The following is a 27829-nucleotide window of genomic DNA, read 5'->3' as shown; positions in this document are numbered from 1 at the left end:
CGAAGGTTTGCCAAGACTCACAGCAGCCGCACTACTGCAGTTGCAACACATAAACAAGAAAAAACACGAGAAAAACGCTACGTTTTCAAGCCTAACAGCATGTGAGATCCAGACATACGTTTTTAAGCCAGAACTGAATCCTAAATATCAAACTGGACCGTCACAACAAATATTACAGCAGTAACGCCGAGATTCTTCAATTCAAGTCAGTTCTTATTTATATAGCACCAAATTACAACAAATGTCATCTCAAAGCATTTCAATTCAACCCAGATAGAATCTAATTCTTTGTAATGCAATCATAATCCAATTATCTAAATTCCAAATTAGGCCAATTCATACAGAATCAATTCAAAGAAAGTAGCCTCGCGAAGGAAACCAGCAGACTGCACCGAAACCTCTTCATGGTTGTTGAAGCAACAAATATACCTTCAGTTGTCCTGTATATAAGTTTATTAACAGAATTAACTATTATACTCTTTAGCTGCCTTTTCACCCAGTGCGACCATGATGTTTGTTGCCAACACAACACTCAGGTCAGGGGTCAGATTTAGGAGAAATTTCACCCAGAAAAGCTACAAACAGGCACTTCAGTTTGTTATACTTCAGACAGGTGACTTGTTCCATCCTTTAATACAATATTATGTGTAAAATGTAATTAAAAAGTAAAAAAATAAAAACAAAAACAAAATAAATGAATATAAATCATTCAATCAGCCCTACCGTGACCTCTCAGAACCTTAGTACGGGACGCCAAATAGTTAAGAAGTTGTAGCGTACAAATGTTTAATATTTGTCTCAATTTCCTCGTATTTATCACACATTTAAGATGCAAAAAGGAACCTAAAATAAACCGTGTACATACATCTAAACGTTAAAGCTAAATGTTTTGAAAATATGCCGATTGGCCCCGCCCCTAACCGTATCCTCGACCAATACACACACCACACCACAACACAACCCCGCCCACAACTGTTGACCCAAACCCGCCAAAAGCCAATCACGGCTGCCGGGTTTCACCTCTCATCCAATCAACGGTGGTGGGCGGGGTTACGTGTGACTGCGTATTGGTCGAGGATACGATTAGGGGCGGGGCCAGTTTGCATACTTTCGAAACATTTCAATTGAGAAAATCCAAAAGCAGAACCAGACTACAATAAACCGGCAGCTGACAAGGAAAACTCAGGAGATTAAAAGAGGCCTGGGGGCTCACACCAAAAGCGTCGTGAGCTCCATGAGTTGAGAAAGGCTCAACTTTATGCAAATGAGCAGTGACGCGACGCGACGACAGCCAATTAGGGCCGATCTGGATTCCGAAGGCGGAAAAAAGGCGGAAAAAAAGTGGAAAAAAGGTGGAAAAAGGCGGAAAACGGCAGAGCGCAAACACAAAGAAACACAAAGAAGGCTGCCAAGAGTACGATCCATGGTGAAAGAGGGAACCGATGTATGGATGGATTATTATATATATATATGCTAGTTGCTATACATATAAGCCCCGCCCCTTTGGCCGCTTCCGGCTTCTCTGGCCGCTTCCGGTTGTGAGCGTCGCTTTTGGTGTGAGCCCCCGGTAAGAGGAGTAACAGGAAGCTGACTTTCAAAATAAAACAGGAAATGAAGTAAAAGCCCAGAACAGACTAAAAACGACACAGAATACAAACTCTTCACAATAAACTAAGACACAATAAAATAGAAACTGAACTAAGACCAGGACTGAGAGATGAACACCAGAACAGAACTGAGGAAAGACAAAAGACGACATCAGATAATGAATATAGAACAAAGCAAGAATAACAAACAAAGCAATAACGGACCAATTCAGACAGAGAATTCAAACCTAGAACCTAAGAAAACAGAATAAAGCAAAACAAAGAAAAATCTGGCCCAGAGTCACAAAATGAAACCGACAAACCACAAATCCAGACATTATTCAGATGTTTACATCGCTTTGGAATAAGAGGGCGCAGTAAACTGCACTGTGAAGCCATTAGCTTCTCTCAACAGAGGTGGTTTTTCAAGGAGAATACGAAACGGGGAAGTCAAACTGTCTTTTCTGCATCGTTCGGAGGTTTTCTCCTGTTAATGTACAGGTGCCACACCTGAGCTCCAGTCAGGTAAAGCATCAGATCCGCCTGGATGAATTAAACCCAGAGGTCTGAGTCGAGTTTATCATTGATAAATCTGTTAGGTAAGGACAAACCCGACTGTCCTGGGGGGATGTTTGTCAGATTTAAAACACTGAAGAGACAGAGCTGTAACAGAACGAGCTTTCTTCCAGAGACATTCGACATGCCAAGTTCACTTGAGGTGGAATACTTTGGTTTCTGTGAAACAGTTTCTGTGAGAAGTCAAAGCCTCCTGGAACCGAATCGGAGAGCTTTTAGTCCCTCTGAGAGTTCACTGAAGGTTGTTGAGACTGTAATCGCTGTTCACAGAAACTCCTGCTGGCTTTAATGCTTCATTTCACTTCTTTATGAAGGTCTGGCACTTTGCTTTATTTGGGTCAGTTCTTGAGAAAAAGCAGTTTCCCAGTTAAATGAATGGAGTCAGCTGACTTTTATTTAATATTGTCATCTATAAAAATGCCACATCTTTAATTAATAATGCACCGAGATAATTTCCCTTCAGGGATGAATACAGTGTTATTGAATTTAATTTAATGGGGAAGCTGAGGACTGCACTGCTCTGGTTCTGGTGCTGTTCTGTGGATTAATTTGTCTTCTGTTATGAACTTTCTGCCTTTTAAAGCTGAGGGTTTCCCTTGGAACTGCTCTGTTAAAGGAAAAACCCAACAAAAGCTCCATTTTTTAACATGTTTGTAGTCTTTAACTTTAATAAAGCACCAGATTCTCCGGTTTTTCCGACTCCGCCCTGCAGCAGCTTATTTTTAAAACCTTTTGTAACGCTGAATAATGTCATGCAAACATGACAGAGCAGCAGCTAAAGAGTTAAACCAATGAGTAACTAATGAGCTGATGCTCATAAAGTCCTTTCTTTTTGTTATTTTACCAGGGGTCTGCAGATACTTTCATTAATCACAAACAGCAGCAGCACTTATAAGCTAAATATGTTCTCACGACACGTCATTCATGTGCTTTAGAAAGAGTTTGTGGCTCCTGTTTGGGCTCAGATTGTCTGGGTTCTCACTCCAGGAGGTTGCTGGTGAACAATAAGTCCCATCACTGGGTAAACGTTGTCCCTCCGGTGAGTTTTTCAGGTGTAAAACCGTTGGGTTTAGTCTCTGGGTGTGTGTCGGACTCTCTTCCTGAGCTCCCAGTTTCCAGTATTTTCCTTCTAAATGTTCTCTTTCATTCAGAGTTAATCGATTTGTCAGCGAGAGATTCAGTTTCACTGTTAAAACTAAAACCTCTTCTTGTTCTTTCTGTGTCATCCCACCATGCTCCAGCCAATCAGGTGGCTGATACCGACCCTCAAACCCAGCTGGGTTCTTCCTCAGCAGGTTATAAAGTCCCAGCAGCCTCAGCGCCTTCATCGGCTGCTTCCTCTACGCTGGAGCATCTCTGATGTGGTAAAGCTTTTCTTTTCTTTGCTTCTGTCGTTACTTTAGAGCTTAAACATCGAGCCGGACGTTCAACGGAGCACCTGAAAGGTTCGGGTCATGCATGTTCCACTAAAATCTCCAGAACTTGACTGGTTTTTGGCTGTTTCACATCAGAATAAACTGCAGTGTGATTAAAGTTTCAGGCTGTGGGACAAAATCAAACTGGAATTGGCCAAAAAAAGCTTTTAAATCGGAGAATCTTGGATTTCCTCGTGATAAATTTGATAAATTGTTTGATGAAATTCTGTCAGTTCGATGCGATCCGTTGGTTTCCTTCACCCTGCAACTTTTTTTTTTTAAAAGGACTGGTTTGAATTCTGGTTAATTGGATCGAATTGATCCGTGTCTTTAAAGTTATCATTTGGCACTTTTTTTAGATAAATTGGATTAAATGAATGAATCCTTTAATGTAAAAGTGGTTCTGCTGAGAGACCAGATGGTGAGAAGCAGCCACAAAGACTCTGTCAGGTTCTGTATCTGTAAATGTGTGTGTTTCAGCTCCTTCACTCTTGTTCTTTAGGGAACAAATCCCAAACACCAGAAGTATTGATTATTCTGCAGCCAGGATTATTCTGAGACTCTGGAAAACACCTAAATCTACAGATTGAAAAAAAAAAAAAGGTAAATTGAGACATTTTTTAATTCAAAAGCAGCAAAAGCTGATTTTTTTGTTGATGTTTCGAAGTATTCTCCTAATTTAGTTGGCTTTTGGAGTTCTGGACTTTGACTTGTGTGTGTTTTCCTGTCGGCCTGTTGGGTGTGGCTTCAGCCCTCATTTTATTTATTTCATTTCAACAGGGCAGCTTATTTTTACTGTTAGATTCAATCTAGTTTAACATCTGCAGAGATTAATGAAAAAATAAGCTGGTGAAGGTGATGATGATTTGGGTTTTATGCTCCAAGTTCCTTCTAAGCAGCATAACTTTCTGTGACCTTTAAAGTGTCCTGATCAACAGTTCTGCAGCTTTCTGAAGCTCTTTCACAGTTTTTCTTTGGACATTTTCTGCTTTTTCCCTCATTTTCAGTGTTTTTTCTTTGTTCAGCCACTTAACTCTGACCTTTGAACCCTTCAGGCAGAAAAAAGGCTCCTAACTCAAGGGATGAACCAGTGTTGTGTCGACACAGAACAGACAACTTAGCAAAGAAGCCATTTTAAACTGGATCTTTAGGCACTTTGTTACCAGCAGCCTGTCACAAAGACACATCATTTGTTCCCATTTCTTTAGCTGCATCTATGAAAAACAGCAAAGAAAACACAGTTTGACAGACAGAAAATAGGATTTCTGCAGCAACAAGGTGATTCCCAAAGAGATATTAGCTGAAAACTTGGCATATCTCAGCATGGTGTGCAGTGTGTCCTTAAAACATTTGAGGAAACTGGACAAGTGGAGGACAAAAGAAGAAGTGTCAGGCCTAAAAAAACTATCTCCAGCAGATGAACAGGATCTGAAAGTGATGTCCTTAAGAAAGAGGAAAAAATCCAGCTGTGACCTGACAGGACCTGAGAGATGCATCTGGACCTTCAGCTGATCCATCTACTGTTGGCCCAAGCCTCATCAGAAATGGTCTCCATGGAAGGGTGGCTGTCAAGAAGCCGTTCTTAAGGAAGGGAAACAGGGAGAAAAGGCTGAGCTGTGCCAAATGACACAAGAAGTGGACTGAAAATCAGTGGCAACAGGTCTTATGGAGGGATGAATCCTCCCCAGAGCCCGGACCTCAACATTATTGAAGCAGTGTGGGATCATCTGACAGAGAACGGAACAAAAGGCAGCCCACATCCAAAGAAGAGCTTTGGGATGTCCTTCAAGAAGCCTGGAGAACTATTCCTGAAGACTCCTTAAAGAAATGACAGAAAGCTTGTCTCAGAGGGTTCAGGCTGTGTTGGAGAATAAAGGAGCTCAGACCAGAGATTCACTTTAAAGCTGCTGAGAACTGATAAAAAACTCTGTTTCTGCCTCAGATTCTGGGTTTATGTTCATGTTTAACCTTTTACAGAATATTCTGCTTCTTGGGTTTTTGTTCTTCAGGCCTTTGTCTGCATCATGACTTGATAAATTAAACATAATATCGATGGAGTCGAGTAGGACTTGCTCTCCTCCTCTTCTCTAAAATAGGTTTAAGTCATGCTGTCTTCAGTTTTTATCTGCACTGTAAAATATATATAGAAGCGTTTCCATTGCGTTAAATTTGAATTCATAAACCTTTAAGTCTCTCCTCTCATGACATTTTTCTTTCACTAGACTTTGGAGTTGTTTTCACCCTCCATGGAAGGAATTCATCAGAGAAGACTCAGCTGATTTAAATGTTAATAAAGCAGATTATTTTCACCCTGCGAATTCTTCACGCCATTTTTCTGCGCTCTCTTTAAAGACGTCGGGCTGAATGAGCGATCTCAATGACTGCTTCAGAGAAAAAGCCGATTTTCATGCTGGTCGGAGCTCAACAGTCGCCGGCTTTGTGGAGGCTCGGCAGCTGACCGCCTCATGCTGAAATTAAAGGCTAAAGTTTGGAGGCATGATGAAGAATCTCATTTGTGACCTCTCTCTTATTTGTTTCTCCTCAGATTTGGTGAAATGGCAGCTCGTCAGGATCATAAGGTGAGATTAAGAACAGTTACAACAGAGCTGTGCAAGTCGTACGCTAACAATTACATGTCATGACTTAAAGCAACTCTACAAAAGGTGATGAACCTTGAAACTGTGTGCTTCGGACTCATTTTGAAGTACACCAACCTCTGAAAAGCACAATCCCAGGCCTGAAACTGCCCAGACTTTGGTGCCCAGGCTTGCACAACATGGTTTTAGGGGACATTACTGCTGGCTTTTGATGGCGTCTTTGTGGCCTCTGAAACAAGACAGTACATTTATCTCTATGGCTATGCATGTACAGGGCTCACATGGAGACTTTTTGTATGATAGTGGTGTTACATCCCCGAACTGTAGGGGGAGCCAAAGAGCAAAGAAATTCCTTCCATACTCTGGTAGCATCTTAAAGTCTATTCTGAATATATTACTGATGTAAAAAGAATGCAATCGGGCTAATTTACTTGGTGGTTGATTGTTTTGGTTGGATGGATAATTGGTTTATTGATTGGATGGTTGGTTGCTTGGTTGGATGATTGGATAGTTGGATCATTGGATAGTGTGTTGGTTGGCTGGATGGGTAGTTGGATGGTTAGATAGTTGATTGGGTGGAATGATGGTTGATTGGATAGTTGGATGATTGTAATGTTGGTGGCTTGGTTGGATGGTTGATTGGATAGTTGGAACATTGGATAGTGTGTTGGTTGGCTGGATGGGTGTTTGGTTGGGTAATTGGATGGTTAGATAGTTGGTTGGGTGGAATGATGGTTGCTTGGTTGGATGGTTGATTGGATAGTTGGATCATTGGATAGTGTGTTGGTTGGCTGGATGGGTAGTTGGATGGTTAGATAGTTGGTTGGGTGGAATGATGGTTGATTGGATAGTTGGATGATTGTAATGATGGTGGCTTGGTTGGATGGTTGATTGGATAGTTGGATAATTGGATAGTGTGTTGGTTGGCTGGATGGTTAGATGGTTGTTTGGTTGGGTAATTGGATGGTTAGATGGGTGGTTGGTTGGAATGATGGTTGATTGGATAGTTGGATCATTGGATAGTGTTGGTTGACTGGATGGGTGTTTGGTTGGGTAATTGGATGGTTAGATAGTTGGTTGGTTGGAATGATGGTTGATTGGATAGTTGGATGATTGTAATGATGGTGGCTTGGTTGGATGGTTGATTGGATAGTTGGATCATTGGATAGTGTGTTGGTTGGCTGGATGGGTAGTTGGTTGTTTGGTTGGGTAATTGGATGGTTAGATGGGTGGTTGGTTGGAATGATGGTTGATTGGATAGTTGGATCATTGGATAGTGTTGGTTGACTGGATGGGTGTTTGGTTGGGTAATTGGATGGTTAGATAGTTGGTTGGTTGGAATGATGGTTGATTGGATAGTTGGATGATTGTAATGATGGTGGCTTGGTTGGATGGTTGATTGGTTGGGTAATTGGATGGTTAGATGGGTGGTTGGTTGGAATGATGGTTGATTGGATAGTTGGATCATTGGATAGTGTGTTGGTTGGCTGGATGGTTAGATGGTTGTTTGGTTGGGTAATTGGATGGTTAGATGGGTGGGTGCTTGGAATGATGGTTGATTGGTTGGATGGTTAATTGGATAGTTGGATCATTGAATAGTGTGTTGGTTGGCTGGATGGGTAATTGGATGGTTAGATAGTTGGTTGGTTGGAATGATGGTTGATTGGTTGGATGATTGATGGGGTAGTTGGATGAGTAGGTGGTAGAACTGATTAGTTGGTGGGTCTATTGGATTTAGTGGAGCTGATGGTGCCGCACTGTTCAATCTGTGTTTCAGAGCAGTGCTTTTCTGAAAGTTTCCAGTCTGCCTCTGGTTCAATCGGCATTACAGTCCGTGTCTTCAGCGTACTCTGGGGTCAAAGATCGGTACCCTCTGCTGGGGCTGATGGGAGGAGTGGCGGAGGTTGGAGTTCGCAGCATCTCTCAAGAGGCCATAAGAAGAGTAACGCCTCTCCTGCAGAGTCTGGAGCCACAGAGTACGTAGAAACTACTGCTGCTAACAACATGACCGACTCATACATGTGGTAACTTCCTTTAATCTTGCTCTGTGCAGTTGAAGTCGCCAACAGTTTTGCTCTCGATGGTCTTGATCTTCTGGAACAAAACTTTCCAATCCTGAACCAGTCGACGGACGAGGTGCGTCTCGCTCTTTTTCTGAAACAAATTATATTTGCAATGAATTGTTCGAGGTTCATATCGTTCAAGGACTTCATGGATCCTTCCAAAATCTTGAATGTTTAATGCAAAAATCATGTAAATAGATCCTTTAGGACACTGGATCAACCTCAGATTGCTGCAGATACGATTAATGTTTTTATTCATCTTTGCAAAGAACAGGCAGGACACATAATATTGGATGTTGTTGAGGTGGAACTTTAGTGGAATAATGTTTATTCTCAGCCGTCCCACATCATTTCAGGCAGCTGAAAACTATTCAAGAGCACTAGAAGCAGCTGGAGGCAGACCAAAAACAAGGCTTAAGATTTAAATTTGATGCTATAATTTGTTTTTGTCAGTAAATGAGGTGATCCATCTGTTCCAAATCCTGAGGTTTCGTCTCTTTAAGTGTTGCCTCCTGCCTCTCAGGTGATGACTCACCTGAAGGACGCTTTCTTCTTGACGGTGGATGACGCCCAGCTGTGGGTGGTGGACAACCTGGATGGAGTCCTGGATCAGATGGAGCGTCTGGCCGAGGCGGTTCGGTTGACCTTGCGGCAGATGCAGAGCACTCAGATTGGACATGCGGCCACATCGGGATTCGACAATGTTCTGAGTCGTCTGGAGGACGCCACCGCCTACTACTTCCCGCTCCCACCCACTCTGCGTGAGTACAGAAATCTGAGTTAGACTGCTTTAAAGTGACCGAACAACCGCAGCCTTTAGGGAGGAGCTGAGTGCAGTTTGCTGTTCAAAGAAGCCAAAGGAGCAAAAACTTAATCAGCCGACTGCAGCTTTAAAGGAGACATATAATAATAGGAAGAGGATTTAATTCAGTTTTATTTATAAAGCGCCAGATTACAACAATTGTCATCTCAAGGCACTTAAGTAATAAAGTCCAATTCAAGCCAATTGGAATTCAATTCATTGTAATTATAATCCAATTAATTCATATGGAGCCAATTCAAAAATAATATCCGAGCTAAGGAAACCAACAGATTGGACCGAAACTTGTCTTCAGTCCAATCTCCCGTCCTGAGCCTGAGGGACTGTGGAAAGGAACGACTCCCTTTAACAGGAAGAAACCTCTGGCAGAACCAGAACCAGGAAGAAACCTCTGGCAGAACCAGGAAGAAACCTCTGGCAGAACCAGGAAGAAACCTCTGGCAGAACCAGGAAGAAACCTCTGGCAGAACCAGGAAGAAACCTCTGGCAGAACCAGGAAGAAACCTCTGGCAGAACCAGGAAGAAACCTCTGGCAGAACCAGGAAGAAACCTCTGGCAGAACCAGAACCAGGAAGAAACCTCTGGCAGAACCAGAACCAGGAAGAAACCTCTGGCAGAACCAGAACCAGGAAGAAACCTCTGGCAGAACCAGAACCAGGAAGGGTGGCCCTCCGCCTCGACCAGCTGGGGTTTGAGAAGACAGAAAAGAGGGAAAAGAGGGGGGAAAAACACCATAACACCATTCAAAGGATACCTGCTGGAACAGGGAAACACAAGTTAATAACCACAATAATGTCACATGGACATAAAATCATTTGAGAAATTAAACAGGGAAAAAGAGAGCAAAGAGAGGAAAGGTGCATCATGGGAGCTCCCCCAGCAGGCTGGGCCTATAGCAGCAGAACTATGGGATGTTTCAGGCTCACCTGAGCCATCCCTAACTATAAGCTTTATCAGAAAGGAAAGTTTCAGCCTGATCTTAAAGGTAGAGAGGGGGTCTGCTTCCATTTACGCCTAATCTTAACGGTACACTGAATATAATTAACTGTTTGTTGAAAAACTCCATAAAAACTATTCTCATTTGAATCAGGTCCAATCTAAACTCTGACAAATAAACTGTTTTAATTCACTGCTATGATCAGCTGTGAGTTGAAAAGAAGCAGTAGAGCTCTGCAGAGTTTAAATTCGTCTCTTTAGGCTCTGAATGGGTTTTATTCAAGTGTTTTTGGGTCAGACAGCAGGCAGAATGTCAAATGGTGACATTAATCACACTGAAGGTGAAACGATCAGCGTGAACTTCACAGAAATGGAAATCTAACACTGAGGGGGACGTTTGTGAAAGCTTCTCTGCACCAGAGGACTGTTTGTGGTTAATGTTGTTTTCTTTAAAACCAATTTTAAAGGAGCAGGAACACTTTGAACCTAAAGAATCCTAAATACCAGCTTCATAAAAACTGTAAGAAATAGAAGATCTGCTGTTTTGCATCCCTTACAAACCTAAAATGCTAATCTGTAGTTAGATAACTGGCTCCAAGCAGCAGGTTACCTGCTGCCAGGTGAGGGTGTCAGGATTGGGTATAAAAGCAGCTTCCACCAAAGGTTCAGCCTCTCCAACAAGGATGGGTCGTGGCTCACCGCTTTGGGCCAAACTCCATCAGAGAATCATCAATAAGTTCAGGAAATATTCCTCAGAGTCAGACTGGAAAGAACTTTGGTCTTTCAGCATCTACAGAGCAGGATATTGGGAACAGATTCAGGGAGTCTGGGGAAGTCTCAGTGTGGAAAGGCCAAGGACAGAAAGCCCTGTTGGATGAGCTCGGAGCCCTCAGGCAGCACTGCAGGAGAAACCGTCAGGCCACCATGATCCATACAGCCACATGGGCTCAGGAGGAGCTGGGAAAAGCATTTCCACTCAACACAGTCCACGGCTGCATCCAGAAATGTGAGCTGAAGCTGCATCACACCAGGAGGAAGCCATATATCAGCTCTGAGCAGAACCACGGCCCAGTTCTCTGGACTCCAGCTCATCTCAGAGGGACAGAAAGACAGTGGACACGTGTTCTGTGGGCAGATGAGTCCACGTTTCAGCTGCTTCTGGGAAAAACCGCTGAGAAAGAGCATCCAGCTGTTCTCAGAGGAAGGTTTAAAGCCAGCGTCTGTGATGGTCTGGGGCTGCAGCAGAGTCCAGGGCATGGAGGGCTTCATCTGGGTGAAGGTACCACTGATGCACAGCTGGATGTTGGAGTTCTGGAGAGACAGATGCTGCCATCAAGGTGCCGTCTTTTCCCGGGAGGTCCGTGGTTATTTCAGCAGGACGATGCCAGACCTCATTCTGCAGGACTTCCAGCAGCTTCAGACACACAGAGTGTGTGAGCTCGGCTGCCTGCCTCCAGTCCACATCTGTCTCCTGCTGCAGATGTTGGAGCATCATGAAGAGGAGAACCAGACAACCAGGGACTGCTGAGCAGCTGGAATCTGGGATTCAGCAGGAATGGACTCAGATTCCTGTGAAAAACTCAGTTCAAAGCATTAAAAAGAGTCATTAAAGGAAGCTGAAGGATGGAAACATGAGTCTGGAGCAGCTTTTACTGAGTGTTGCTGCTGCAGATTAGAGATGATAAACTGCTCAGGAAATGATGAGCTCCACTCTTTCCCACTTTAATGAAACATCTACAGAGACTGTTCACATCGGTCTCTGCTAATAAATGAATAAATAAAAGATTCAAACCTGCATTCAACCAGAAAACCTGGAAGACTCATCAGCTGAGGAATCTCAGTAAATTAGTCCAGCAGGTAAAGTCTCCTTGAGATTTATTACTAAAACATCAGCTGCCTGAACCCTCCCCCAAAGCGAATTATCACAGTTTGTCTCCCAGTTTCCCTCAAAGCACAAAGAAGCACTTGTGATGCGTTTGTTTGGTCCGTCAGGTCGGGAATGGGAGATGAGGGTGCAGGAGTACGAGGATGAGGATGAGGGTGACGAGCCCAGCCTGTGGACCCGGATCCGCAGCCTCCTGCTGACTCTCAGCCTGCAGCTTTATCACCGAGTGACGAAGGTCAGAGAGCAGCTGGAGCGAGTCGTCAGGACGGTGGGAGACGCCGCTGATAAGGTGAGACCCCGCCTTCACGGCCCCGGCTCGAAAATCAGTCGTGATTTAGAGTTTTAGGGTTTGTTCAGGGACAACTTACAGTTTTACCTCAAAAGTTCCTGTCGAACCAGAATCTAACCGACAAAAAGCTACTTTTTACAGGTAAAAATGTCTGAAAAAAGTCAGAATTAATGTAATTTATTCCACGTCGTTGGACTGATAGTAAAGTCTTTCTTAAAAAAAAAACAATGGGGAATACTCTCAATTTCTTCTCTTCACATACAATTTACACATCAAAATGTAGGTATTTTTGTCCTCTTCAGCCGTTTCTTACTCTCGTTGCATTAAGCCGTGCAGTTTTCTCTCAAATCGCCTCAGATCGTTGTAAACATGCCACATTTTCACTTCAAACTTATGGTTTGAGGGGTCTTTTCTAACCTGCCATAAAAGCTATATTTTAAACAGTAGTTTAACAAAAAAAAGTATCTGTGTGTCCAGGACAAGACTCTGTTCAAACTACTTAAATACGACTTAGTTTTTTCACACAGCTACAGTTTGTTTGAGGCTCTATTTTGGTTGCTATCATCACCATAGCAACCAATGACTCAGCATCATGGCCGGCCCTCACAGGCGCTGCATATTCTCAAACATCGTGTTATCTCTGATCAAACGGGAGCAAAAGGAGTAAAATTCAGGATTTAAACTCCAAAAATCACGTAAAATTGCCAACAGAAAGAACTCAGCAGTTAGATTTTAAAGAAAAGAGGAAACGATTCATGTGAAATATGTGAATCTAAGAAAAACTCAGATATTTAAATTATTTCAACAAGAACTCTAAAATATGATAACTTTTCCAAACTAAACTATCCCAACGCCAGTTCCTGCAGCTTAGTTTTACATTTGATTTTCAAAGTAAAAGCATGTTTTTTGTTTTTTTAAATGGAAGTTTTAGGATTCTTTAGATCTGTGTCTATTGTTATATCTTCTGAAAATCTATCAGTTTAGCAGCTGGACATACAAAACCTTCCCTGGAAAATACATCATCTGGATGACATGATTGGTTGGTTTGAGCTGCAACAATCATCTGTAGCCCGAAGGATGCAGAATCTCTGGTTCTGACGGGTCAGACCCCAAAAGTTTCATCTTAACACTTCAATGCATCTCACATGAGGTTCTGGATCTTGTTTATTTCAATATTTTCTTGCAGATTTTCTTAGAATCTTAAATCAACAGTGACTGACATCTAGTGGTTAATTTTTATATGGCAAACACCATCAAACAGATAAATCAGATAAAGCCACGCCGATGTTTATTCTCGTGTTCTGCATCGTTTACATACCTCTGAAGGTGGAAATAGGAGCAGTCTTCCATCTAAAAGGACCTGTTACCCAAACATATGTGGTTAGTTCAAAGGTTACAAAACATATTGGTTCATATTGATGGTATAATCACTTTTTTCCTGATAGATATTTGTTTTTTTTTTACCTTTTGTAACTTTATTGATGAATTAACGACAGCGTTGCTGTCCATGGTTGAAGATGAGAGGTTTGGACCCAAAAGCAGACCAACCGGCAGCAGAACTCATGCTCCCCAACAGATCTTTTACTAAAGAAAAGTGCTGCTTTGGCAGGAAAAAACCCTCCAAAATCAGAACCAGAACCAGACCGAAAACCAAGGATAAAATCAACAATGAACCGCCAACTGACAAGGAAAATTCTGGAGATTAAATAGTGACACGAAAAAATCAACTGATTGGAAACACATGTGCAACCAACCGGGAACTAAAAAAAAGGAATAACAGGAAACTGATTTTCAAAATAAAACAGGAAACCAAACAAAACCCTGAGTCGAACAAACTAAAAACGACACAGAATACCAAGAAGAATTCAAACTAATAACAGAAAAATAGAATTAAGCTGGACTGAGAACAAATATCTGGGAAACTAAGACACAATAAACTAGAAATTTAACTAAAACCAGGACAGAACTGAGGAAAGACTAAGACTACATCAGATAAATATAAAACAAAATCAAGAACAGAGAATAAATTCAAACACGTAACTGCAAAATACTAAAAACACAAACAAGAAAACAGAATCAAAGAAAACACAGAAACATCCAAGACAAGGAAATCTGACCCAAAACTACAAAAGAAAACAGAAAAAAAACAAAAGAAAACAGAAAACCCACAAAAGAAAACAGAAAAACACAAAAGAAAACAGAAAAACACAAAAGAAAACAGAAAAAACACTAAAGAAAACAGAAAAACAAAAAAGAAAACAGTAAAACACAAAAGAAAACAGAAAAAACACAAACCCTCTGCCACATGACTTATAGATGAAATCTCTTTGATTGTTGAGTTATTTCCTCCCACAGTCCCCCACATCTTTACTGTCGTTAACATCATGAAATCATCATTTTAACACAGATTTTCAGGGTGTTTGTCGCCTGTTTTTTAAACATCTTGAATGCATCAAATTAGAAATTATTTCACCCAAAAACATGAACATTTGAAGTATTTAATATTTTGTATTTGCACACATTCAGATTCCTTTCAGGCTTCGTATCATTTGGTCACTGCATGTTACTTTCTAACTGAGCTGAGCAGCTTGTTATGGAAGCAGGGCTGTAAATGTCACTTTCTGTCAGTGTGTCACGCCTCACTCGTCACTTCCTCTGACTCCAGATCAGTCCTTTGCCGCTGAACTTTGTCCCCCAGATGGCCAAACTTTCGCTTGTCGTCATCATCATATGGAGGCAGCGCTCCCACGCCTGGAAACCTCCTGGAGAACCAACTTATACTGAAAAACTTTTAACTCTAAAGATTAGATCTTCTGGTTAACAGAAAGCAAATCTGTTCAGGAGATGAAATGATGAGATGACTTGAGACCTTAAGCCTGAAACAATGTCAACACTGAGGCTGCAGTACATGATTATTCAAATAATCGATTAATCGGATAAGAAATACTTTTGCAATAAAAACCATTTAAAAGAGAAAAAATACATTATGAACCAGTTTTTAGTGACAATTAGGGCTGAAAAGGGACTATAGAACAGCGGCTATTAGCTTTCCAAGCTAACATCCAGCAGTGCTAACATCTGTTAGCTTCTCTCCTGCTGTCTCTGCTGAAATCCTAATAAAGCCTCTTATTTCCTGTTTTATTGTCTGTTATCAGACAACACAGTGACTCAGAATAACAGCAGTCAACACAACACCTTAAGCAGCAGCCTCTGATGTTACAGATACAACACGGTCTGATATAATTAGCTGAGGCACATTAAGGACAATATGATGGTGTGCTTGTGCGAGCTGAGTAGTTATGGTGATATTTCAACAGAAATTAGCCTCTATTTGTCCAACACGATAAACACAAGTTGTTTTTTGGATCAAATACGGAACAGAAATGAAAAATTGTCTCTACCACACAGCCCAAGTCTCAGCTTCCCTCTGTTCTCTGCTAGCTTCCTTCTGTTCTCTGCTAGCTTCCTTCTGTTCTCTGCCAGTGTCCTTCTGTTCTCTGCTAGCTTCCTTCTGTTCGCTGCTAGCTTCCCTCTGTTCTCTGCTAGCTTCCTTCTGTTCTCTGCTAGCTTCCTTCTGTTCGCTGCTAGCTTCCTTCTGTTCTTTGCTAGCGTCCTTCTGTTCTCTGATAGCTTCCCTCTGTTCTCTGCTAGCTTCCTTGTGTTCTCTGCTAGCTTCCTTCTGTTCTCTGCTAGCTTCCTTCTATTCTCTGCCAGATTCCTTCTGTTCTCTGCTAGCTTTCCTCTGTTCTATGCTAGCTTCCTTGTGTTCTCTGCTAGCTTCCTTCTGTTCTCTGCTAGCTTCCTTCTATTCTCTGCCAGATTCCTTCTGTTCTCTGCTAGCTTCCCTCTGTTCTATGCTAGCTTCCTTCTGTTCTCTGCTAGCTTCCTTCTGTTCTCTGCTAGCTTCCCTCTGTTCTCTGCTAGCTTCCTTCTGTTCTCTGCTAGCTTCCTTCTATTCTCTGCCAGATTCCTTCTGTCCTCTTCTAGCTTCCTTCTGCTAACAAGCCGACTGATATCCATTAAAATGCTAACATGAAATGTTCCCTTGTGTTTATTCCGCTCAGTGGACTCGATACTTGAACTGGCTGCTTTCTGCTGAGATGACGTAGCATTGCCGTTGTGCTATCGTGCTAAGCTAACTGGCCTTAAAATGGACCCACTGTTCAGTATTTTCTCTTTTCTTTTCTTTGAAATACTGCCAAACTTTAGACATTTTTCCTCTTTTTCTGTGTGATAATCATAGACTTTATGGATGAAGCCATCATCATCCTTGGCTGACAGAAATGTAGATGCAGAAATACCTGAAGGTGCAATTCCACTGACGACCATTAGAGGCCCTCATTCAATAAGGTCAACTTTAGTCATGAAACACTGAGCTGTAGTGGTCACATTGGCCAGTTTCTCTCCTTCTGACCAGTGCCCTTTGTCCTTAATGATAATTTGACAAAATAAGTCAGTATTCATTGATAATGATTATTCCCACACTGGGATCAGTCAGGGCCAGAATCCAAATCTCTGCACCACTTCTTCCAACCTTGATGGGTTTTAGTAGTTAAATAATCATCAGCAGCGTGTCCTGCTGTTACAGTGGAAAGGTTCTTGGTTCATTCTTCTTGGCTTGAGCTGTTTTTAAGAACATTTTGAGCATATTATGCCTTGAAAAAGCAACCCTTTGGTAATTAATCCTGCTGGTGTTGAAATGAGCATGTTGGAACTACCTCAGGACAAGAGATACTCGGATCTGTGCACGTTTCATTCGTCCAACACAAACTCAGCAGCTATTCTTAGTCAGAGATTTGGATCGGTTTAGCTCAAACAGAAGCTGCTCCCTGAGAGAAACTGAACATTTCTGTCATTTCAGTGATAGAGATCAGCAGAAACACATTATCCAGAGCTAACAAACGGGCGTGGAGACGTGACACAGCTGCTCCCACAGGGAAGGGCCCAGATATCCATCTCTGTGAGGGCCTGTGAGAGTCCGAGGCTTCAGGAAAGTGAGAAACGTGTTGGTTGGCACAGGCCTGGTTGTAATACAGCTGCTCGACTTTAGTATGTGCCTAAAAACTAGAAGAAAGCTCTAAGAAACTGTTAGAAACAAGATCTAAAAGTGCACGACTGGGTGAGTGTTAGGGTTGAAGTGGGGGGCCTAAGGACGGATTAAAACTCGACCGACCAAAGAAAAAGGGCCAAAAATAGTCCCAAAAGTGCTTAAAATACCATCAATTCCACAAAAGAGCTGATAGAATGCGAACAAATAATGATTCCATTTAAAAGTATCAAAAACTATGCAAATAATATGCTGTTTTTTAGGTTTAATACAGTTAAAAACAGTCACAAATCTAAAAAAAACTGCAGAAATCGTTCATTAATCATGTGAAAATGAACAACAAATCTGCATAAACACAAAGAAAAAGCGATTGTCCCGAAACAAATAAGACCAAAAAAGAGCTCCAGAGGATGGAAATCAGGAGTCTGGGAATACTTCTGATGGGGGAGGTCCTCACAAAGATAGGAGCACAACTGCACGTGTGTTTACATGCGATGTGACCAAACGCACGAGCGTTTCTTCACCCTGCAGAACGCCAACAAACACAGATGGGTGATTTATCCTTTATCTGGCTATTTTATATGGCTATTTTTTTCTCTTATTAGTATTAAGCAGGGTCTCAATTAAGATTAGTGATCAATACACGTTCTTTAATACATTTTTGGAATGTTTTATTGAGTCGTTGACCAAATAAATTCATTACCGTAACACATTTTCAATTGATGATAACTGAATATGTATGAAAGGTAGAGCTTTTATTTTTTTCATGCATGTTCTATTAATAGTTCAATTTTAGTTAGGGTTAGGGTTTCTGTTTCTGTATTTATCAGAATCTTTTATCCAAAGCGACTTACAAATGAAGATATAACAGCTATATAAAAAGCTAACAATAAACTACATAGAAGGAACCCAGGAGTCCGACTCTGTCAGAGGGGACAGAGCAGAGATAGGGTGCAGGCATAGAAGGAAGTGCAGAAAGATAAAGTGCAGAGATAGAGGGGGGAGGGAAGTACAAGGTAAGTGCTGGGATAGGAGATGCTCTCTGAAGAGCTGGGTTTTCAGGAGCTTCTTGAAGATAGACAGGGACGCCCCTGTTCTGGTAGCGCTCGGTAGGTCATTCCACCATCGTGGGACGACACATGAACAGAGTTTGGATTGTCTTAGGCGTGGTGTAGGAGCTGCTAGACGACAATCCTGGGACCAACGGAGGGACCCAGTTGGGACAGAAGCCTTTGCAAGAGCATTCAAGTAGATGGGAGCCGTTCCATTAAGCTCTTTGTAGCTAACATCAGGGACTTGGATCTGATGCTAAGGGCAGCCAGAGGAGCTCAATGAACAGAGGGGGGACGTGTTCTTTTAGGCTGATCCAAGACCAGACGCACCGCCGCGTTCTGGACCATCTGCAGAGGTTTCACAGGCTGGAGACCAGTTAGGAAACCAGTTAGGAGACCAGTTAGGAAACCAGTTAGGAGACCAGTTAGGAGACCAGTTAGGAGACCAGTTAGGAGACCAGTTAGGAAACCAGTTAGGAGACCAGTTAGGAAACCAGTTAGGAAACCAGTTAGGAGACCAGTTAGGAGACCAGTTAGGAAACCAGTTGGGAGACCAGTTGGGAGACCAGTTGGGAGACTAGTTAGGAAACCAGTTAGGAGACCAGTTAGGAGACCAGTTAGGAGACCAGTTAGGAAAACAGTTAGGAAAACAGTTAGGAAACCAGTTAGGAAAACAGTTAGGAAACCAGTTAGGAGACCAGTTAGGAGACCAGTTAGGAGACCAGTTAGGAAACCAGTTAGGAGACCAGTTGGGAGACCAGTTAGGAAACCAGTTGGGAGACCAGTTGGGAGACCAGTTAGGAAACCAGTTAGGAGACCAGTTAGGAAACCAGTTAGGAGACCAGTTAGGAGACCAGTTAGGAGACCAGTTAGGAAACCAGTTAGGAGACCAGTTAGGAGACCAGTTAGGAGACCAGTTAGGAAACCAGTTAGGAGACCAGTTAGGAAACCAGTTAGGAGACCAGTTAGGAGACCAGTTAGGAAACCAGTTAGGAGACCAGTTAGGAAACCAGTTAGGAGACCAGTTAGGAGACCAGTTAGGAGACCAGTTAGGAAACCAGTTAGGAGACCAGTTAGGAGACCAGTTAGGAGACCAGTTAGGAGACCAGTTAGGAAACCAGTTAGGAGACCAGTTAGGAAACCAGTTAGGAGACCAGTTAGGAAACCAGTTAGGAGACCAGTTAGGAGACCAGTTAGGAGACCAGTTAGGAAACCAGTTAGGAGACCAGTTAGGAGACCAGTTAGGAGACCAGTTAGGAAACCAGTTAGGAGACCAGTTAGGAAACCAGTTAGGAGACCAGTTAGGAGAGCAGTTAGGAGACCAGTTAGGAAACCAGTTAGGAGACCAGTTAGGAAACCAGTTAGGAGACCAGTTAGGAAACCAGTTAGGAGACCAGTTAGGAGACCAGTTAGGAGACCAGTTAGGAAACCAGTTAGGAGACCAGTTAGGAGACCAGTTAGGAGACCAGTTAGGAAACCAGTTAGGAGACCAGTTAGGAAACCAGTTAGGAGACCAGTTAGGAGACCAGTTAGGAGACCAGTTAGGAGAGCGTTGCAGGAGTGAAGGTGGGAGATGACCATGGCCTGCACCAGGAGCTGGGGGGGTGTTGGGTCAGGTATGGTCTGATCTTTCTTATGTTTAGTAATGCAAAGCGGCTGAACGAGCAACCGAGGTAACGGGATCTTTGAAGGTTAGTTGGTCATCAATCAGGACACCCAAGTTTCCAGCAACCTTTGATGGAGCCAGAGATGGGATTCAGTTTGAGGGATTCAGTGAATATAAATTCTGAAGCGGGACAAAACAGTTGGTGATGTAATGGACCGCGATATGACATCATCCTGCTCTTGATACAGACCTCGGCTAAGGGCAGCCAGAGGAGCTCAATGAACAGAGGGGGGACGTGTTCTTTTAGGCCGATCAATATACAGCTTGATTGATCTCAGATTGATGACACAGCTGCTGCTTCACAGTCTGAGCCGAGGATCCGTCACACGGACTCATCGCCAGCATCATGAGGCGTCTGGAGGCCACACAGAGCGTGCTGCCTGCAGGGAAACGAGCTCCATTAAAGATGGCTGGATCTGCTTCCTCCTCAGACGGCTGTAATTGAAGTCGACCCCGGCCTACGTGCTGCTGGCAGCGTCTGAGCTGATGGACCGATAAGAACAGACCGGGAAGATGGACCGGCTCACTATTTAAAGGCGCTGATAGAAAGAAGGACGAAGCGTGTGGTGACACAGCTTTCAGTCCAAGTTAGAAAACATGATGAGTTAAAGCCTCAGAGTAACGACACAGCAGCAGGGAGAGAGAAACTAAGTGAACCCTGATCCAGCAGCTTGTCCAGTTTCCTCAAATGTTTTAAGGACACACTGCACACCATGCTGAGATATGCCAAGTTTTCAGCTAATAGCTCTTTGGGAATCACCTTGTTGCTGCAGAAATCCTATTTTCTGTCTGTCAAACTGTGTTTTCTTTGCTGTTTTTCATAGATGCAGCTAAAGAAATGGGAACAAATGATGTGTCTTTGTGACAGGCTGCTGGTAACAAAGAGCCTAAAGATCCAGTTTAAAATGGCTTCTTCGCTAAGTTGTCAGTTCTGTGTCGACACAACACTGGTTCATCCCTTGAGTTAGGAGCCTTTTTTCTGCCTGAATGGTTCATAGCTCAGAGTTAAGTGGCTGAACAAAGAAAAAACACTGAAAATGCTCAGGAACAAGGACTGAAGATGAGGGAAAAAGCAGAAAATGTCCAAAGAAAAACTCTGAAAGAGCTTCAGAAAGCTGCAGAACTGTTGATCAGGACACTTTAAAGGTTTCAGAAAGCTGCAGAACTGTTGATCAGGACACTTTAAAGGTTTCAGAAAGCTGCAGAACTGTTGATCAGGACACTTTAAAGGTTTCAGAAAGCTGCAGAACTGTTGATCAGGACACTTTAAAGGTTTCAGAAAGCTGCAGAACTGTTGATCAGGACACTTTAAAGGTTTCAGAAAGCTGCAGAACTGTTGATCAGGACACTTTAAAGGTTTCAGAAAGCTGCAGAACTGTTGATCAGGACACTTTAAAGGTTACAGAAAGCTGCAGAACTGTTGATCAGGACACTTTAAAGGTTTCAGAAAGCTGCAGAACTGTTGATCAGGACACTTTAAAGGTTTCAGAAAGCTGCAGAACTATTGATCAGGACACTTTAAAGGTTTCAGAAAGCTGCAGAACTATTGATCAGGACACTTTAAAGGTTTCAGAAAGCTGCAGAACTATTGATCAGGACACTTTAAAGGTTTCAGAAAGCTGCAGAACTATTGATCAGGACACTTTAAAGGTTTCAGAAAGCTGCAGAACTGTTGATCAGGACACTTTAAAGGTTTCAGAAAGCTGCAGAACTATTGATCAGGACACTTTAAAGGTTTCAGAAAGCTGCAGAACTGTTGATCAGGACACTTTAAAGGTTACAGGAAAGCTGCAGAACTGTTGATCAGGACACTTTAAAGGTTTCAGAAAGCTGCAGAACTATTGATCAGGACACTTTAAAGGTTACAGAAAGCTGCAGAACTGTTGATCAGGACACTTTAAAGGTTTCAGAAAGCTGCAGAACTGTTGATCAGGACACTTTAAAGGTTTCAGAAAGCTGCAGAACTATTGATCAGGACACTTTAAAGGTTTCAGAAAGCTGCAGAACTATTGATCAGGACACTTTAAAGGTCTCAGAAAGCTGCAGAACTGTTGATCAGGACACTTTAAAGGTTTCAGAAAGTCTCACGAAGTTATCATAATTTAACTTATTTATTATGTTTATTACCCATCATTCTGTAAAAGTTCAGCTGAGTCAGAACAGCATTTCTGAACATTTTCAGATTAATTACTGCTGCTTCCAAAGGTTTGGCTCCGGACTCCATCCTCATAGCTCTGACGGAGAATGTGAGCGTCATCAGATCTGTTCGGCGTTTGTTCTTGTCGATGTCGTGTGAAAACAACAAAATCCTGTAAACAGAAGCTCTTTATTGCTCATCTGATCACGTTTTTGTAATGGATAAAAAGCTGCTGTTGGGTTGCAGCTCGTTCAGACTAATGAGGATCCTCCATCTCAGCATTGTGTCCTCACGTGTTAATCTGGCTGTGCATCAAAAGGTCAGAGGTCACAGCCTGCTTTCTCTCTTTAATCCAATTACCAAATGAGACCCGCAGACTTTCCCAGTACTTCAGAGGTGTGGAGTCGAGCTTTATGAGCCCACAGGCTTCAAAAGCTTCTCATTGCCCAAGTGTTTCTATCTCCAATCATTATCCATCTTCGTTCCATTCGCTAATATGTGTCATTTTTACATTTTATGCTGTAACGCTTTCAGAGATGTTGCTACAGGGACGATTTACAGCAAAGATGTTCAGAGGAGCTCCAGTTTGTGTTTAAAACAATGTTCCTCAGAGAAAGACTGGAAGGGATCTGCATATTTCTGCCTCTACAGAGCAGAATATCATTAAAGCATTCAGGGAACCTGGAGGAGTTTCAGTGTAAAGGACGAGAGAGCAAGCCTAAGCTGGACCCCGTGACCTCTGACCCCTCAGACGCTGCATCAAGAACCGTCCTTCATCAGCAGCTGATAGAAGCACATGGACAAGGGATTACTGTGGAAACCTTTGTCAAGCACCACAATACAGAGTTCCATTCACAAGCTTTACTGTGCAGGAAAGAAGCCTGATGTTAACCTCGTCCACTTCTCTGGGCTCGGAGGCGTCTGGGATGGACCGTCACACGGTGGAAACGTGTGCTGTGGTCAGACCCATCAGTATTCCACATCTTTGTTGGAAGAAATGGAGCAAAGAGCAAAAGCAGCATCCAGCCTGCTGTCAGCAACCAGTCCCTGCAGCCAGGCTCTGTGATGGTATGGGGTTGGATCAGGGGGCAAAGCTCATTTCCACTTCTGTGACGGCAGCATTAATGCAGAAAAGTTCACTGAGATTTTACAGCAACAGATGCTGCCTTCAAGGCCACATCTTTTCCTGGGACGTCCCAGCATTGTTCAAGCAGACCATGGAAAACCACATTCTGCCACATTCCAGAGGCCTGGCTGAGGAAGAAGAGGTACGGGTGCTGGACCGGCTGCCTGCAGTCCTGACCTGTCCCCAGCAGAGAAACAACCACCCCCCCGCACTGCTGCACACCTTAAGACCTGTTTAAGGAGGAATGGGACAAAATAACAGCTGGAACTCTGCATCACCTGGTTTCCTCAGAGTCAGAACGGCTTTAAGTGTTGGAGAAGGAAACAAAGTGGGAAAAGGTTCACTGACTTTATGGGATGTTAAATAAATTAAGATAATAAGACAAAACATGAACTATTTGGGTTCATACTGTCCATAATGTCAGAAGAAATCTCAGAATCCTGTCATACTATTCCACAGCTGTCTGGTTTTTAGTTGCAAATGTCCCATTGTGGACATTAGGACTGATTTCCTTCCCTGAGATATGTCATAAATGTGCTCTGACCTCATTTCTGACGTGAAAAAACCAAACTATTTGTGCCCTGCTTGTTCCTGAATGCACCCTCCCGTGGTGCTTTGCTCTCTGGTGTCCTCACGTGTCGCATTGTGCTGCCGTTTGGTTTTAGTCCAGATCTTCTCCTCTGTTGTCTCCTGGGAAACTTCAGCCACTGCCAGCTGGACTCAGATTCAGTCCATCGGAACAAAAGAGAATTTGCAGGTGACAAACAACAGGAGGCTCCTCAGCCAGATATAACACTCGTTACAGGCCTGATTAACTCAATCAGGAATCAGTAAAACATGTTATATCTACATGCCAACAGTCCAGAGACGCCTGAGAAAGAAAACAGAAACAGGGAAAAGCAGCTGAAAACACAAGCTGGGACGAGATAAAGGATAAAAGAAAGAAAGGAGGCACAGTGGGACAGAAACATCGGTATGAAGGCGGCTAAAAGGCTCGAATCGCATGTCTGACATCTCTGATTGGTCCATATTGACTCACTTCATCTTCAGGTTCGATAAAAGCATCGTCCATGACAGAGTTTTCAGCTGAGCAGCAGTGAATCCAGTTTAATGTTCAAAAAGAAAGAGGTTTTAATGTGTTTCTGAGTTCCTGTTTCAGGACAAATATCACTGATCATTTTCTAACGATACAGCCTCTAAAGTTACTACTAAACCTGGTAATTCTGGTCTTTCCTTTACTAGAACAGTCACTACAACTGTCTAACTAATCCAGCTTCTGTTAAAGCTCATTCTGCTGTTGTTAAACACAGCTACTGACCACTCACCCCTCAGCCGAACCTGGGAGGGAGGATCTCTTCTCAAAGAGCAGAAATTAAAGCCTCTTTCAGTCCTTTTCAGGCTAATGTCTCCACAGAAGGGGACAAGATACAGAAAGAAGTCAATCAAACTCAAACCAAGTCAACTTTCAACACTTAGCAGAGAGATAAAGAAAGTCTGAAGGTTCATAACATCGATATTAACGTGAGGTTCTGAACTCTGTAACTTCCCTTCATTCTCATTTGAGAAAGGTGAGCCAGTGAATAAAGAGATAAACTCCATTTTAGTCCAAAAAAGTGGAAACTGGACGGCATAATTCACTGTTTTTACAACACTTTACTCTGCAAACTTGAAAACATGATGAAAAAAAGCGTAAATGTCAGCATGAGAAGCTCATTCAGAGTTCTGAAACTGTTGGTCCCGTCTGTTTCCTGCAGGTGGGTCTGAGTCGGGTCCTGGACCTGACCGGTGAGTTGCTGCAGTACCTGCAGGGCCTCATGGTGGCGCTACTGTACCAAGCAGAGAATCTCAGAGAGACCACCCTGAGGGGCATCGTAGATCGAGCTGCCATGTTGGCCGACATGAGACCGATTCGACAGGTCAGAGAGCTTCCGGTCAGGGTCCAACAGGTGCTCCGAGACCTGCAAGAACTCTCCAAGATCGTCCTGCAGGTGGTGATCAACACCACACCGCTTTACAACATGGTGAGTCCAGAGAGGGGGAAGCACCAGGAAACACATCTAAAAACACCTGAGAATACAGCCAAAACACAGCAGGTAACACTCCAGAAAACACACACAAGACGGCTAAAAAAATACTTGAAACACACCTGAAATATAGCAGGTAATGAACAAGAAAAGACACCTGAAACACAGCAGGTAATGCACTAGAAAAGACACCTGAAACACACCTGAAACACAGCAGGTAATGCACTGGAAAAGACACTGGCAACAGAGCAGAAAATACACCTGAAACACACCTGAAACACAGCAGGTAATGCACTGGAAAAGACACTGGCAACAGAGCAGAAAACACACCTGAAACACAGCAGGTAATGCACTAGAAAAGACACTGGCAACAGAGCAGAAAACACACCTGAAACACACTTGAAACACAGCAGGTAACGCACTGGAAAAGACACTGGCAACAGAGCAGAAAACACACCTGAAACACAGCAGGTAACGCACTGAAAAAGACACTGGCAACAGAGCAGAAAACACACCTGAAACACAGCAGGTAATGCACTGGAAAAGATACTGGCAACAGAGCAGAAAACACACCTGAAACACACCTGAAACACAGCAGGTAACGCACTGGAAAAGACACTGGCAACAGAGCAGAAAACACACCTGAAACACAGCAGGTAATGCACTAGAAAAGACACTGGCAACAGAGCAGAAAACACACCTGAAACACAGCAGGTAACGCACTAGAAAAGACACTGGCAACAGAGCAGAAAACACACCTCAAACACACCTGAAACACAGCAGGTAACGCACTGGAAAAGACACTGGCAACAGAGCAGAAAACACACCTGAAACACAGCAGGTAATGCACTAGAAAAGACACTGGCAACAGAGCAGAAAACACACCTGAAACACAGCAGGTAATGCACTAGAAAAGACACTGGCAACAGAGCAGAAAACACACCTGAAACACAGCAGGTAACGCACTGGAAAAGACACTGGCAACAGAGCAGAAAACACACCTGAAACACAGCAGGTAATGCACTAGAAAAGACACTGGCAACAGAGCAGAAAACACACCTGAAACACACCTGAAACACAGCAGGTAACGCACTAGAAAAGACACTGGCAACAGAGCAGAAAACACACCTGAAACACAGCAGGTAACACACTGGAAAAGACACTGGCAACAGAGCAGAAAACACACCTGAAACACAGCAGGTAACGTTGTGAATGAAATGTTGTTTTATGGGTTTTGTAAATCACTCCGTTATGATTTTACATTCATCTCCTCACACTTGAGGCTAAATTAATTGTGAGTCTTGTGTGCTGCAGCTGCAGCAGCCGTCCCCCCAGGAGGTCGAGGACTTCCTGAACCAGGAGGATTTTATGTTGGACAGCTCATCCCGTCGAGGCTCCGCCAACAGCCTCTTCCTGAAGGCGATGGACGGCCGCCCACGCCGCCGCCGTAGTCTCTACTCTCGTGCCAGCCGGGGCTCCGGAGGCCCTCAGATCCTTGACCCTCCCAACGGCCGCCGTTCCAGCCTAAAAGAGTCCCCGAGCCCGGAGGGGGACAGCCTGGCCCTCCCTTCCGATGGCAACGCCCTCCGACGACCATCCGCCACCGAGCTGCTGCTCGCGCCAATCAAACAATTCGTCTCCCAGAGCCAGAAGGCCTTAGAGTACCTGAGCTCCAACTCCACCGACAACACCGCCGCCACCACAGAAACAGCCGACTCTTAAACACCAATCTGCAATTTGACCACACTTTTATCCCTAGACCGTCTCGAGCTCTGACCCCGCCCCCTGAACCGCCGCGACCTTCCGTTTCAAGCCCAGACGACGACGCGTCTCTGCCTCAGCTGCTGCTGGTTTGTGCGTTCGTGTTGAGCCGCAGAGGCGTCGCCAAATTATCGCTCGGTCCCTGACGCTGTAATTCTGCTTCACCAAAACACAGGAAAACTTTACTAACACGTGTGGCGGAGGAGGGAATTATGGGTAACCGTGGGCTCAGGAGATAACATTGAAATAAAATTGGTGTCGTGAATGAGTTTCTGGGGTTTCACAAACATTAAGTTAATCATTTAACACTTTAATCACAAATGTGATTAAACTTGTTGGTATAAAACGTCAGGAATTGATTCATATACGGAGTAAAAAGACGTGGGCCAAGTACAGATCCTTGTGGGACGCCTTTTTAATCTAAAAAGTGCATCTAACTGGCTGTTTTTGTGGCTGCCATGTAAAAATATCAATTGTTTGTCAGAGAAGCAGAATTCCAGTTTAAGAGAGCATTCACTGATCTATGGGATAAGAATCTATTTGTATTTATTTTAGGATGCTTGAAAATATGTTCCAGGTGACTCCAGGTGTGCACTGATGTAATCTGATGTAGTGATGAAGGCTTTGTATTGTTGTTGTTCAGTGATGTGTTCAGTAGCAGGTGTTTTGTTGGAAAAAAGGATGTTCTTACAAGTTTAAATCAAACCTAAGCAGCTTGATTAGTGTAAATGTCAGAATAACTAACAGATGAATTAATAAAAAGCTCATTTATTCTCTTTAATTAGACTATAATAGACTTTGTTTTTAGTTTCACAGTCTTTTCAACAGCCTCCATTTGAAGGTAATGTG

General features: G+C 43.2%; 1 protein-coding gene across 1 annotated transcript; it reads left to right on the top strand.

Annotated features, from left to right (window-relative positions):
* The first annotated feature begins 507 nt into the window (after positions 1–507).
* plin6 (perilipin 6) lies at positions 508–27260 on the top strand. The gene is made up of 11 exons (XM_072393382.1): positions 508–536; positions 3150–3201; positions 3404–3526; positions 4261–4316; positions 6123–6156; positions 7952–8150; positions 8228–8310; positions 8761–8998; positions 11986–12167; positions 24950–25216; positions 26534–27260. The coding sequence occupies exons 1-11, from the start codon at positions 508–510 to the stop codon at positions 26939–26941; spliced, it is 1671 nt and encodes a 556-aa protein (XP_072249483.1). The 3' UTR covers positions 26942–27260.
* Positions 27261–27829: the final 569 nt, after the last annotated feature.

This window comes from Leuresthes tenuis, unplaced genomic scaffold (genome assembly GCF_036924035.1).
Source record: "Leuresthes tenuis unplaced genomic scaffold, fLeuTen1.0.hap1 SCAF_10, whole genome shotgun sequence".
Taxonomy (NCBI): Eukaryota; Metazoa; Chordata; class Actinopteri; order Atheriniformes; family Atherinopsidae; genus Leuresthes; species Leuresthes tenuis.
The sequence above is the reverse complement of the archived record's forward strand: the minus strand, read 5'-3'. Positions and strand labels throughout refer to the sequence as shown.